Below are 11,423 nucleotides of genomic sequence, written 5' to 3'. Positions count from 1 at the left end.
GAGCAAGATGATTGAGCCATGGCTAAGAGCGACGTCATTTTGCATGCCGTCTTGTGTGCCGGCATGAACTAGTGTGCCGTGAGACATGAACTATGACCATTTTTTATGCGCTGGCAAGTGTGTCGGTCACTGGCGCTCTGGCCGGCATGAACTATGGCTGTGGGGCCTGAATTTAAGTTTTCATTTCCTTCGGAAAAATTTAAGGCGGCCGGATGAAATACGTCCGTCAGTTAAACGCACGGCCAGCGTAAATATAGAAACGGCCGCACATCGCCCTTTTGACCTACCCAAATGAATAAAATCCGGACAATTCAGACGTCCGTCGGAGTTGGCCATTCACAAACCATGGAAAAACATATCACCTACCGTGCGTCACGACTTCAAGTGGCTCTTAATTAGAGTTTTAATCAAGCCCAATTAGCTGCACCCATTTAAAGAAGATGTAGCGGTGATTCCTGCCAAAAAGAGATACCGTGATGATTTCGTCGCGTGTGAAGGCCTGAGGGAAGATCCCAAGCTCAAAGAGAGAGATCAGTGTGCTTACTTTTGTGAAATGAAAGCGCTGCGGAAACTTTCTTTTGCAGTATTCAATTGTCGGCAACCAGCTTTACTGCACTGATCATGGATGCAATCTGCTTTGCGAGAGGGGGCTCTCCCACTTACCATTGCGGGCTAGCTGCCTAGCTTCCAACGGATAATGCTACGTACTTTAGCTAAAAAAAGATGCTGATAAAGATTGCATGGCGTACAAAAAAGTTGAGAAAATGTGTGGGCGTTTGCACATCGCCCACACGCCTCCATCACCACTCATTTTGCCACGTATGAATAGATGACATCAGCAGAAATCTTTTTGGTTTTCAACTTAAAAATGTTTTATCTCCTAATTAAAAAATCAAATTAAAAATCCGTTTTCACCATTAAATCTATCTCGACGAGATCTTCAACTAGACCCCATGTTGATATGTTTCGACGAATTTTTTTCCTCAAAAGTTGTCATGATGTTTACACTGTAGTTGACATAGTGCTTAAACTAAAGTTGCCATGTGGTAATTTTAGTTTGTAGAGCATGGCAATTTTAGTTTTTTGATGATGGCAATTCCAGTACTTTGATCATAAAAATATATTTTTGTATGAACCATGGCAATTTTGTTTAATGGTGCATGGCAAGTCTAGTTTTTTAATTCTCTGTTTTATAATATGTCAAAATTTACTTTTAAATGTAGAAGAAAATAGTTGAAACATATCGTGGCAACTTCGGTGTAAACATCATGGCAATTCATGTGCAATAGACATGGCAACTTTTAACCCAAAAAAATTTCGTCGAAATATATTGATATGAGATCTAGTTTCGAAGATCTCGTCGCGAGGGATTTAATGGTGAAAACGGATCTTCAATCGGATTTTCCATTTAAGAGATAAAACATTTTGTAAACTGAAAATCGAAAAAGATTCTCACATGCATGCATGCGGTGACATGACGTAATCTGTGTGTTATAGGGCGTGTGGGCGTGTTTGGCTCCCACCACACGTGTGGGCGTTAGCGTTCTCCTTAAAGTAAGAAACAATAAGAAGGAAAATAGGTCAGGTTTAAGGTTTTACCTGCAGCATATACTTGCGTTTGTGATCCTATCTAATTATTCAACATGACCGGTAGACATCGTTATATGTAGTAATCAACGTGCTGTTGATGTGAGGTGCGTTCGAATAACTCCAACCACGACAGCGTCATCCCGATGTCGTTACCTCTGTGGCGGCGTGTTCTTGCAGCTATACCTTCCAACCAATGGCCAGGTTGGCAACATTGAGGTGTGTGTGCGCTCTTGAAGAAATTGCTGAGCTCGTATCTCAAGCAACCACGACGGCTCTCCCCAACATCATAAAACCCTGTGGATGTGTGGTCTTGAAGAGGCATATCTACTCGACGTGGTTCCGGGTGAATAGTGAATGATGACGGAGTCCGTGGAGATCAGCCCCCTTCATGAAGGCATTGTTTGTAAGCCCTTGCCCTTGCCATTGGCGTGGGTCCTTGGTCTCTGCTGGCGGTGGCAATGGGTCCGGTGGTGGCACTGTGCTACCGTCCTTTCACCCTCCGTCCTTCATGGGGTGCCTATGACGTTGATTCTTCGTCACTACTCATCCTCGAATCCCTCCCATGGCGGTGGAAGTGTTGTGATGACTTTCATGATCTCGCCGCTATCTCGGTTGATCTTTGCCCTTCGGTGACCAGGATGCTCGCCCCACCTTGCCAAATGTTTCGGTTGTCCCTGTGGCAGAGCTTCCATTCAAGGTTCGTGTTCATCGGTAGTCCCATGACTTGCACTACTCTTGTATCATGCTCATGTAGTGGAGCTTGCGGTTAATGATAGTCATTGATAGCATCTGCTCATTTATAGCATAGTGGGGATACCGACACCTACCCGGGTGTTCTGGAAATTTGCAAGGTCTTGGTATTGTAATACCCTTCGTCGGTGCACTTCATTCGTGGTGATGATTGGTGTGTACGCCAACTAGGTCGTGCTTTGTCATTGGCACCCACTTCCCTCTTTTCTTTCTGCCCCATGTTGTAATCTCTTGATTCCTGCATTGTGTGCTTGTTGTGACAATGGCATGTGTCAGATGGTCAGTGGGGCTTCGTTGCTTGTGTGGGTTTTCAGCCTGGTTTTCCTCATAAATAGGGTCCCTCTCTTAGGTTTTCAATCTGGTCTCCCTCGTAAATTGGATCTATCTCTTTTTTGAAATGATGTCAATTCAAGTGGAGAGCCCTCTCCCCGGCTTGACAGATTCAAAAAGAATAGGAAATCCTTCTGTTACTTCATCAGATATTTATGTCCTACGATGCATTACTAGATTATCAAACACTTGCTAGGACAAACCAGATGTACCAGGCAGTTTACTTTGTGCAAAGCATATATATAGCCCTATTCATGTATACGTAAGTTTTACAAGAGACGACCTGTGCACTTAGGGCGTGTTTGGTTGCCCGCATGCAGCCCAACTAGGCCCGCGCGGGATGTGCGCAGCCTGTTTGGTTGCCTGGGCTGCATGCGGTTTGAGGCCCGCATGGACCTTAAAGCAGCCCGTAGCCTGGCCCGGCGGAAACTGCCGAATCGGTAGTTTCTCGCGAGCCTCGCTGCGTGCGGCCACGCGTGCGGGGCAGTTGCACGCCTCGGGCAGCGCGGGAGACGGAGGGGACGTCTCATAACTCGCCCCCACTCTCCTGTCACCGCCCAGTCGCACTGTTCCCACCGCTCCCTCTCTCCCTCACCGCCCCTCCCTCTCCTCTCCTCCGATGGCTCCGCCTCGCCCACCGCCGCGCCGCCCTCTGACCCCCGTCCACCAGTGCAACGCCAGCATCCAGGAGCGTTGGCTGGCCGGGCTCCAGAACTCGGGCCGCGACCTGGCGTCGGTGCTGCGAGCGTCGTCCGCCATCTGCTGCCGGCCACCACGAGCGCCGGCCAATGCGGTGTCGGCCGCCCCTGCTCCGCCGCCGATTCCGGAGCTCGTGGTCCTGGGCTCGGCGCCGGCGCCGTCCACGGAGCCGCCCCTTCTTGGGACCCCATTGACCACGGGGGTTTTCTTGACCCCCGTCCAAGGGTTTTCTCCTGTCGGTGGGCCGTCCTCCTCGACCTCCGGCGTGGCTTTGAGCACGGGGCCGATGCCGCAGGCCCTCGCCAGGGCCGGCTCCTCCTCTACTCCGCCACCTCTCTCCTTCCCACCGGGGTTTTCACCCCGGCTTCGGTACGCCGCGGCTGCGCGTGCTCCGGTGAGTCAAACCCCCTCAATGCTTACTCGTAGATGTAGATTAGGGGTTTATTTCTTAGGCATGTGCTAGTAGTTAGTGGATTAGATAGGATTCTAGCAGATCCGATTGGATGCGATCCCAATCGGACTGATCTGTTCTTGTTTTGTACAGTGTGTGTGCTAGGATAATTTTCTTGTGCTAATGCTAGTGTGTCCTATGATCTGTGTTCATGATGTAGCTGTGTTCATGCTAGAATCATGTTCATGTTGACTGATGAATGTTATACTGATGGCATGTTCATGTTCAAGCTAGGATCATGTTCATGTTTCATGTTGCTAACATACATGTTCAAGCTAGGGTTTGTGTTGAATGTTATACGTGCATGTAGTAGGACCATTTTAGGATGGTGCCAAATCTGCATGGCTGCACATGGGTGCTATTGGCACTTGCTTTTGCTATTTTTAGATGTTTCCATGGTTAGGATAGTGTAGTGATGAGTGTCAGTTGCAGCAAAGCAGATGCCACTGATCAGTGGACTTGCCCAACAGCAAGTCAACTGATCAGTGTCACTGATCAGTGGCATTTGCCCAACAACAAGTGTCATTGATAAGTGGCATTTTGCCCAACAGCAAGTGCCATTAATGCCACTTATCAATGGCACTTGCTGTTGGGCAAAATGCCACTTATCAATGGCACTTGCTATTGGGCAAGTCCACCGATCAGTGCCATTTGCCTAACAGCAAGTGCCATTGATAAGTGGCATTTGCTCAAAGAGTTTGTGCACTGATCAGTGGCATTTGCTCTTGGGAAAATGTCTCTGATCAGTGCCATTTTGCAAAGAGTTTGTGCACTAATACTTGTCATCTTACCTGACAAGATATTGAAGACTGACTGGGATGTGGCGGGAGGAGGAGCTCAGGTGGTGGCCGGAGCTGAGCGCACCGAGGATTTCATCCCCATGAACAGCTGGCTCAAGACGGTGGACCTGCCTGGCAGGATCGCCTTCATGAGCGTGCCTCGTTCAAGGGGATGATCTCCAAGGCAGGGCCACGAGGAGGGGGCCAGGGAGCCGCTGCGCTTCTACCAGCAGATCAAGGACAACGAGGACCTCGCCATGCTCGTCGTCCCTCGCAAGTTCGTGGAGGTGATGAACACCTGACTGGTCATCAAGCGGCTCCCGCGCGTGGTCAGGCCGTCGGCGAACAAGCGGTGCGTGTTCTGGGTGCAGGTCCAGAACTTCGAGGGGCACATGGTGCTTGGCCGGGGCTGGAACTACTTCTGCCGCCGCCACCGGATCGTCCCCGGCGACCTCGTCGTTGTGCGCATCTCAGGACTCGGACTGAAGGTTCAGATCTACAACCACGACTCCTCGGTCATGTGCAGGTTTCGTTGCAGCAGGCACAATTGCGTTAGTAACATCTAGCAGGCTATGTAGTTAAGTTAAGTAAGGTGTTAGTGGAGAACTTTTATGGTGTGTGGCGAGACTTGTGCTGGGAACTTGTTCATATTTTGCCCAGGAGCAGCACCCTAGCATGGAGCAGGGGAGGAGGATGCCCCTGCTGTTAATCTAGACTTATGCTATGTAGTTAAGTAGTTTGATGTCATTTCCTTACTTGCTGTGTTTGATTTCATTCGGTTGCCTGCTGTTGTGTTGTTGCTGTTGTGCTGATCATGTAGTGGTAAGGCCACCACATTTGAATGGGGTGAGCAGCACACAAACGCTGTTTGCAACCAAACAGTTGAAGTTTGCATCTGCTCACACCCTAAGCACAAAAACGGCAACCAAACAGCAGGGGGGTAAGTGCCTCTCCATGCGATGCAGGCAACCAAACATGTTGCATCTGCTGCATATGAGGCTGCATTTCATCAACCAGGCTGACTGGAGATGGACATGCAATGCAACTACTGTTGCAAACTGCAACCAAACACGCCCTTAGGTCAACACTGCCCTCACTGTGCTCAGAAGCCCTCGATTTGGTTTCCACTATTGTGTTACATCCACTAACCAACTGGATGAAAAGTTGACATCCTAAAGATTGTGTCGCCCCCGCGCGGCGACCAGGGGGGAACCATAGCGCCGCCAAGCCCTCGACTCCCTCTCCCACCTCTCCTGCCCGCCGCCGCCGGGCAAAGCCCGGTTGGCGTAGGCGGCGGCGGGACCTCTCCTCCCCGCAGTGGCCGGACCTGGTGCGGGTGGCGTTCGGCGGTGGTTGGCGGCGCGTTGGTGGCGGGGCGCGCCGACGAGGACTCAGGGGTGACGGCAGGAGCTGCACCGCGCGCTCGTGACTCCCCCTGGATCGCGTGGGGGGGCGTTTGGGGCGCTCCTATGGTGGCCGGTGGTCGATCTGCTTCAAATCTGCCCGTCAGTGCCTCGGGCGGCGCCGGGATCTCGGGGTGGCGGCCTCGATCGGTGGCGCGCGGTGCGGCCTGCCTGGCGGGCGGCACCCGCGGGTGCAGATGGGGGGCCTTCCACAGCTGCATGGGCGACGTGGAGGCAGCGACACTACGGCGGCTCCTCGATGGCCGACCGGAGTTCCATGGGAGGCGTCGTCTCCGACTCGATCTACTCCGGTTCGTGCTGGCTACGGTAGCGACTATGGTCGACGTCAATACTGCCTGCACGGATCTGGCGGGTGGGCATGGATCCGGGGGAAACTCCAGGCCGGCGTGGCGGCCGCACCAAAGTCGACGCCCTCGGCGTCGATTCCCTTCCTGGAGGCTTTAGTGTGGATCCTACGCCCCCCACCTCTTCCATGAGCGCAGGCGAAAGCCTCTGTTCCTCTGTTTGGGCGATGATGGCACTTTGGTGTCGTGTTCCTTCATGAAGGCGTCGGCCGGGGACTGCTCAGGGTGGTGGAGTTGCTGGTAGTTTGGAGTCGACGCGAGATGGCATGTAGGTGGAGCGGTGTGGCATCGATTGCATCGTCGACGGTGGGTCTCGGCGGCATGGCGCAGTGGAGACTCGGCGTCTGATGCGCGGAGATGGACTCGCGCAGGAGGAGGAAGCTGTTTGGCGTCATGGTGGCATTGATGGCAGAGAGGCCTGGCAAGGTCGGTGCATCCGTTCTGCTCTGAGGATGGACCGATGGAAGATGGAGGTGACGGCCCTTGCAGCGTGCGGTGCTCACTGGGAGTGTGCCGGACCGGTGTGGGACCCAATCTAGGTAGTGGCTTGGATAGGACACCTGGCTTTAGATGTTAGGCTTTGATGCGATGTCTGTTTGGTATTAGGCCCGGACATTCGGCACGCCTTCATCAAGGGGGTAGGAGTAGCAACATGGTGGCTTCAGGCTTATTGATGTATCACCTTGTATGGTCTTTGTGAATAATTAATAATATGGCTGCATGCATCGTCCAGATGTAGAAGCCGGGGGTACATCCTCCTTTTCTAAAAAAAATAACTTGGCTACTCCATAATATAAGCACCAACGCAATGCAGAGTCAGCTGCTATCTTCTACACTGGAAAGAACACGCTATGTGACATATATTGAAAATGTTCAACAAGAAAATATCATTTTTGCCCACTGAGGGACAGTCACTTTCAGACATCAAAAGAGTGTGCATATACATCCATACATATTTACCAAAAAAGGAGAGGAAATATAATACAGCACAAAATAATCATATCTTCCTGATGGACACATCGTCACCAAGTATTCAGCATCATCCTTAGATCAGATTCCTCACCTTACCGTCGTTAGCTCGTAACGAAAAAAAATCTTCAGTCATCATCATCCTTGAACTCCCTGGTTAGTCAACCAAATAAAGAGACCATCAGACATCTCCTTTGTTCAAGCTACACCCATTTATTCGGAATGTCGCAACTTGGCCAACATGTTTGGGCATAAGAAACGGGTATATTCAATACTCTTGTTATCAAGGGCATAAAAGGCAAGGTCCCGGCATGACAGGTTCCTATACAATATGAAAAACACTATGGGCCAGCTGTAGCTAAGCAATTTTGTCATCTCTACATGAAAGATCCACATTATGATGGCTTCTAGTATTTTTTATGTGTTAAGCATGCTTTCATTTCGGTAATTCAATAGTACCACTCTGAAGTTGTTAAATAAATTAGCATGGTGTTATTCCACAGACAAACATATATGAAAACATTAGAGAACAGCCCATTACCTGCGATCAAGATAGCGTGGCTGAATGCCACTACCTTGGCATGTGGTGCATGTCAATGAGCCAATGCCATCGCAGTTGACACACTTTGATACTTCAGATTCACCATTACCAATTACTACAGTAACAGTCCCTGCTCCGGTGCAAAACCTGCATACCTCTGGAAAATCAACGATTTCTTTTCAACATTCTGATCTACTAGATACTGACACAGAGAAAAAGGAAAAGAATAATGTGTGCGGCATGCACCATGAAGTCATCATTTGATTTTGCTATGGCTAGTCATCCTCTTCCGATTTAAGAGAATAGTCTAATTAAGTTGTTGAAACTCACAAAGAGAACTTTTGATTCTTTTTTATCTGACGATTCCATTTAAGATATAGCTATTTCAGACAGGAGAAGGCTTGTCATTTGACATCATACTCTTTTAAAATCATCAGCTTAGTTGCTTAACGCCTTGTTCAAACAAATAGTCGAAGAAATATCAAAATTCCTTTATTAAGTTTAACGACTGAATTCTCCCAACGCCGCCCGGTTCTATTGCCACATCAAATTAAGAACTAGCTGGAAAGTGGAAACACCGTGTGGTCGGGGAAGAGAAGGTTGTGTTATATATAAAGCACTACAGATTATTCTGCCTGACATGGAAGATGCCACATATGGTTGAACCAAGTTACTATTGGATATACTGTTTTGCAAAAAAGATTTTTTTTTTTCAAGAAACAGGCCGCATCCCAATTCCATTTCAGTGAGTGAAACAATGAATACATCAGTTCAACTATTCAGTTATAACATAGGTGCAATTTTTTTTATTCAGTTAACATCGACCTTACAAGGCACGAAAGACCTAGATGCAACGCTCAATATCTAAAAAGGTCATTCCAGCTAAAACAAGACTATGTGCACCTGGATGACGAGGTTGAGGACACGGTGAGATGGATGTGGGAGCAGAATGGCGCCTTCTCGGCTCGTTCGGCCTATGCAGCTAGGTTTATGGGAAGAGAAGTGGCCACAACAACATCGTTCACTTGGCAATCGAGGGCGCCAAGGCGATGCCGACTCTTTTCTTGGCTGGCGCTGAGGAACAGATGTTGGACATCCGATAGACTTGCTCGTCGCGGATTACCCCACCAGGACTCATGCCCATTGTGCAACCAACATGAGGAAACCATGCAACACTTGATGATGGATTGTGTCTTCGCACGACCGATCTGGGCAGCCATCGGCCACTTAACGAAGAGGGTGGACCTTGAACCACGGCAACACGAGTCATTGGAGCAATGGTCTATAAGATAGGATGGAAACACAAGCGGTGGGCGTGCACACAAAGCAAAATGCCTTCTTGGGATGTGGATGATATGGAAGCAGAGGAACGATGTGGTTTTGAATGGTGATGCACCTTCGATCCCACGCACCATCCAACGCATACGAGACGACGGTACACTTTGGGCAAAGGCGGGATTGTTCAGAGGTGACGAGGAAGGATTTGAAGCGGAGCAAGGAGTGTGGGACCCACGCGAGTAGTTGTTTGTAGAAGCTAGGGTAGTGTCGGATTAAATTCGCATGTAAATAAACTTGTAACGGTGGATTTTGGGGCTCTCCACCCCTCTCTTCTTTAATGAATGATACACACACTCGTGCGTATTCGAGAAAAAAAATACAAAGCATGGAGAGCAAATATAATGCAAGTGTGAAACCAACCAAAATGCAAGCTAAACTAACTGGTTGTACATATTATATGGAAATTTCCTATCAAACTCAAACTTTAACGCTTCCAAATTCCCAGCAGTTCGTCTCATTTTACATGTAGTGTGTGTACCGTGCCATTGAAACGAACATATTAAAAATTTGAAGAGTGGAGCAAATTAGGACATCAATCGAAGGGCATAATCACATACGCGCGCCGGAGCCGCTGCAGGGGAAGCACGGCTGGTTGTTGTCTCTCTTTGCCTGCATTGGAGAAATCCAAAATCACATTTTGCATCAATGCAGGGGTACAGTTTAGGCCCTTTCAGTTTCAGTCAACATGTTTCCAAAATGCTACTCCTAATCTTACTTCAGCAAACTTAACTGTCCAAATACCATTCTTGCTTAAAAAAACTTACGGAATTGTCAATTTGATTCTCGTAGAAAATCGGGATGCCTATCCCGGCGGCGACGCTGACGACGCCGACAGTTATGGCCACAACCTGAAGCCACCAAGAAACCGCTCGTTAAAACTCGGCAGGAAATCAAGTGGTAAGCTCCACAGAACGGGCGTTGTAGCCTTTTTGGGCGCACCGTGTTCTGGTCGAACTCGATGGCCTGGATACGTGGGTACCGCGCGCCGGCTCTCCGCCGCCGCGGGAGCGCAGCCATGGTGGTGGGCGAGCATGGCGTGGAGGAGAGGAAGGAGTACTGGGTGGTGGTGAGTCGGGAGGAGGTGGTGGTCATGGCCATGGACGCGTCGCCCGTTGGACGCTGCTGCTTCAGATGCCTGGGCAAGCACGCACGGTGATCATGGGTAGCCGCAGGACACAAACCCACACTTCTCACCCCTTGCGGGGACTGGTGGCCAGGGCTTGGTCTTCTCGGATATGGGCATTATCCATTCTGGAAGTTTGCGAGACCTCACAATTCTCTACCCTTGGATTGGAGGCAGGCCAGTTGGGTCGCTGATCAAGCTGCTGAGGACCGAGCTGGTAATGTAACCATCCAACGGTGAAGAGTGCTCGTCAGAAAATATGGCACATGGTGGCCAGCTCGATTAGTTTCAGTTTTGACAAACAACAGAAAGATCAATGCACAGCTGTATAATTGGGGCATTAAACTGGTAGTACGTGGGTTCCTTTGGTGTGCCGGAGCACAGGCCTCCGGCGAACAATGCACGGTAGTGTGAGACTCAGTTTGCACCCCAAAGTGGGCAGGTGGCCTTGGCATTCCGAACTTGAAGTGGCTCGATAAAAGCAATGCAGGCCAGATGGCCGTGGCTACAACGTACCGACCCTACAAGGCCATGGGCGGAGATTCAAATCAACGTGCCTCAGGAATCAAAGCAACTTTTTAGGGCGGCGGCTCGCTGCACAATTGGTGATGGGAACAATGCTCTATTCTGGGAGGACAGATGGTTGAATGGCCGAAGGGTACAAGAGGTGGCGCCGAACATATATGCCCGTACCAAATCCCGGGTGCGCTCTAGCTGCACTGTTAGCCACGCATTGATGGACGGCGGTTGGCCTACCGGTGTTGGGTCGGAATTGACAGCCCCAATGTTGCAGGAGTACCTAAACTTGTGGACTGAGACAACGTGGGTGCAGCTGAACCCGGATGTACGCGACTCCATTGCGTGGTCCTGGGAGAAGGACGGGTGCTTCTTGACGAGGACATCATACGCAGCAAGATTGTGGGGCAGAGAGGTGGCCCCGATGGCTGAGTTCACTTGGAGATCCAAGGCCCCACTTCGATGCTATTCAAAATGGAGTCCATATTGATTAGCTAGCGGCCTTGGCCAAAGTGAGTGGTCTTTTTTTGAATGGTCAACCGTGGGTAGATCCCCACCTGAATATATTG

General features: G+C 49.9%; 1 protein-coding gene across 1 annotated transcript; it reads right to left on the bottom strand.

Annotated features, from left to right (window-relative positions):
* Positions 1 to 7,230: 7,230 nt before the first annotated feature.
* Positions 7,231 to 10,448, bottom strand: LOC109740354 (protein SPA, chloroplastic). The gene is made up of 5 exons (XM_020299402.3): positions 10,155 to 10,448; positions 9,980 to 10,063; positions 9,773 to 9,824; positions 7,878 to 8,034; positions 7,231 to 7,489 (listed from the first exon to the last, which is right to left on the bottom strand). Exons 1-5 carry the CDS (start codon positions 10,311 to 10,313, stop codon positions 7,465 to 7,467), a joined length of 477 nt encoding a protein of 158 aa, XP_020154991.1. The 5' UTR covers positions 10,314 to 10,448; the 3' UTR covers positions 7,231 to 7,464.
* Positions 10,449 to 11,423: the final 975 nt, after the last annotated feature.

This window comes from Aegilops tauschii, chromosome 4 (genome assembly GCF_002575655.3).
Source record: "Aegilops tauschii subsp. strangulata cultivar AL8/78 chromosome 4, Aet v6.0, whole genome shotgun sequence".
In the NCBI taxonomy this organism is placed as follows: Eukaryota; Viridiplantae; Streptophyta; class Magnoliopsida; order Poales; family Poaceae; genus Aegilops; species Aegilops tauschii.
The sequence above is the reverse complement of the archived record's forward strand: the minus strand, read 5'-3'. Positions and strand labels throughout refer to the sequence as shown.

Excerpts from the sequence above, each read along its gene's own strand:
- LOC109740354 (XM_020299402.3), bottom strand. The coding sequence starts at position 10,313 with ATGGCCATGACCACCACCTCCTCCCGACTCACCACCACCCAGTACTCC. Across the intron at positions 10,064-10,154 it reads TCGAGTTCGACCAGAACACG|GTTGTGGCCATAACTGTCGG; the intron begins GTGCGCCCAAAA and ends TGGTGGCTTCAG. Across the intron at positions 7,490-7,877 it reads CCACGCTATCTTGATCGCAG|GGAGTTCAAGGATGATGATG; the intron begins GTAATGGGCTGT and ends TTGACTAACCAG.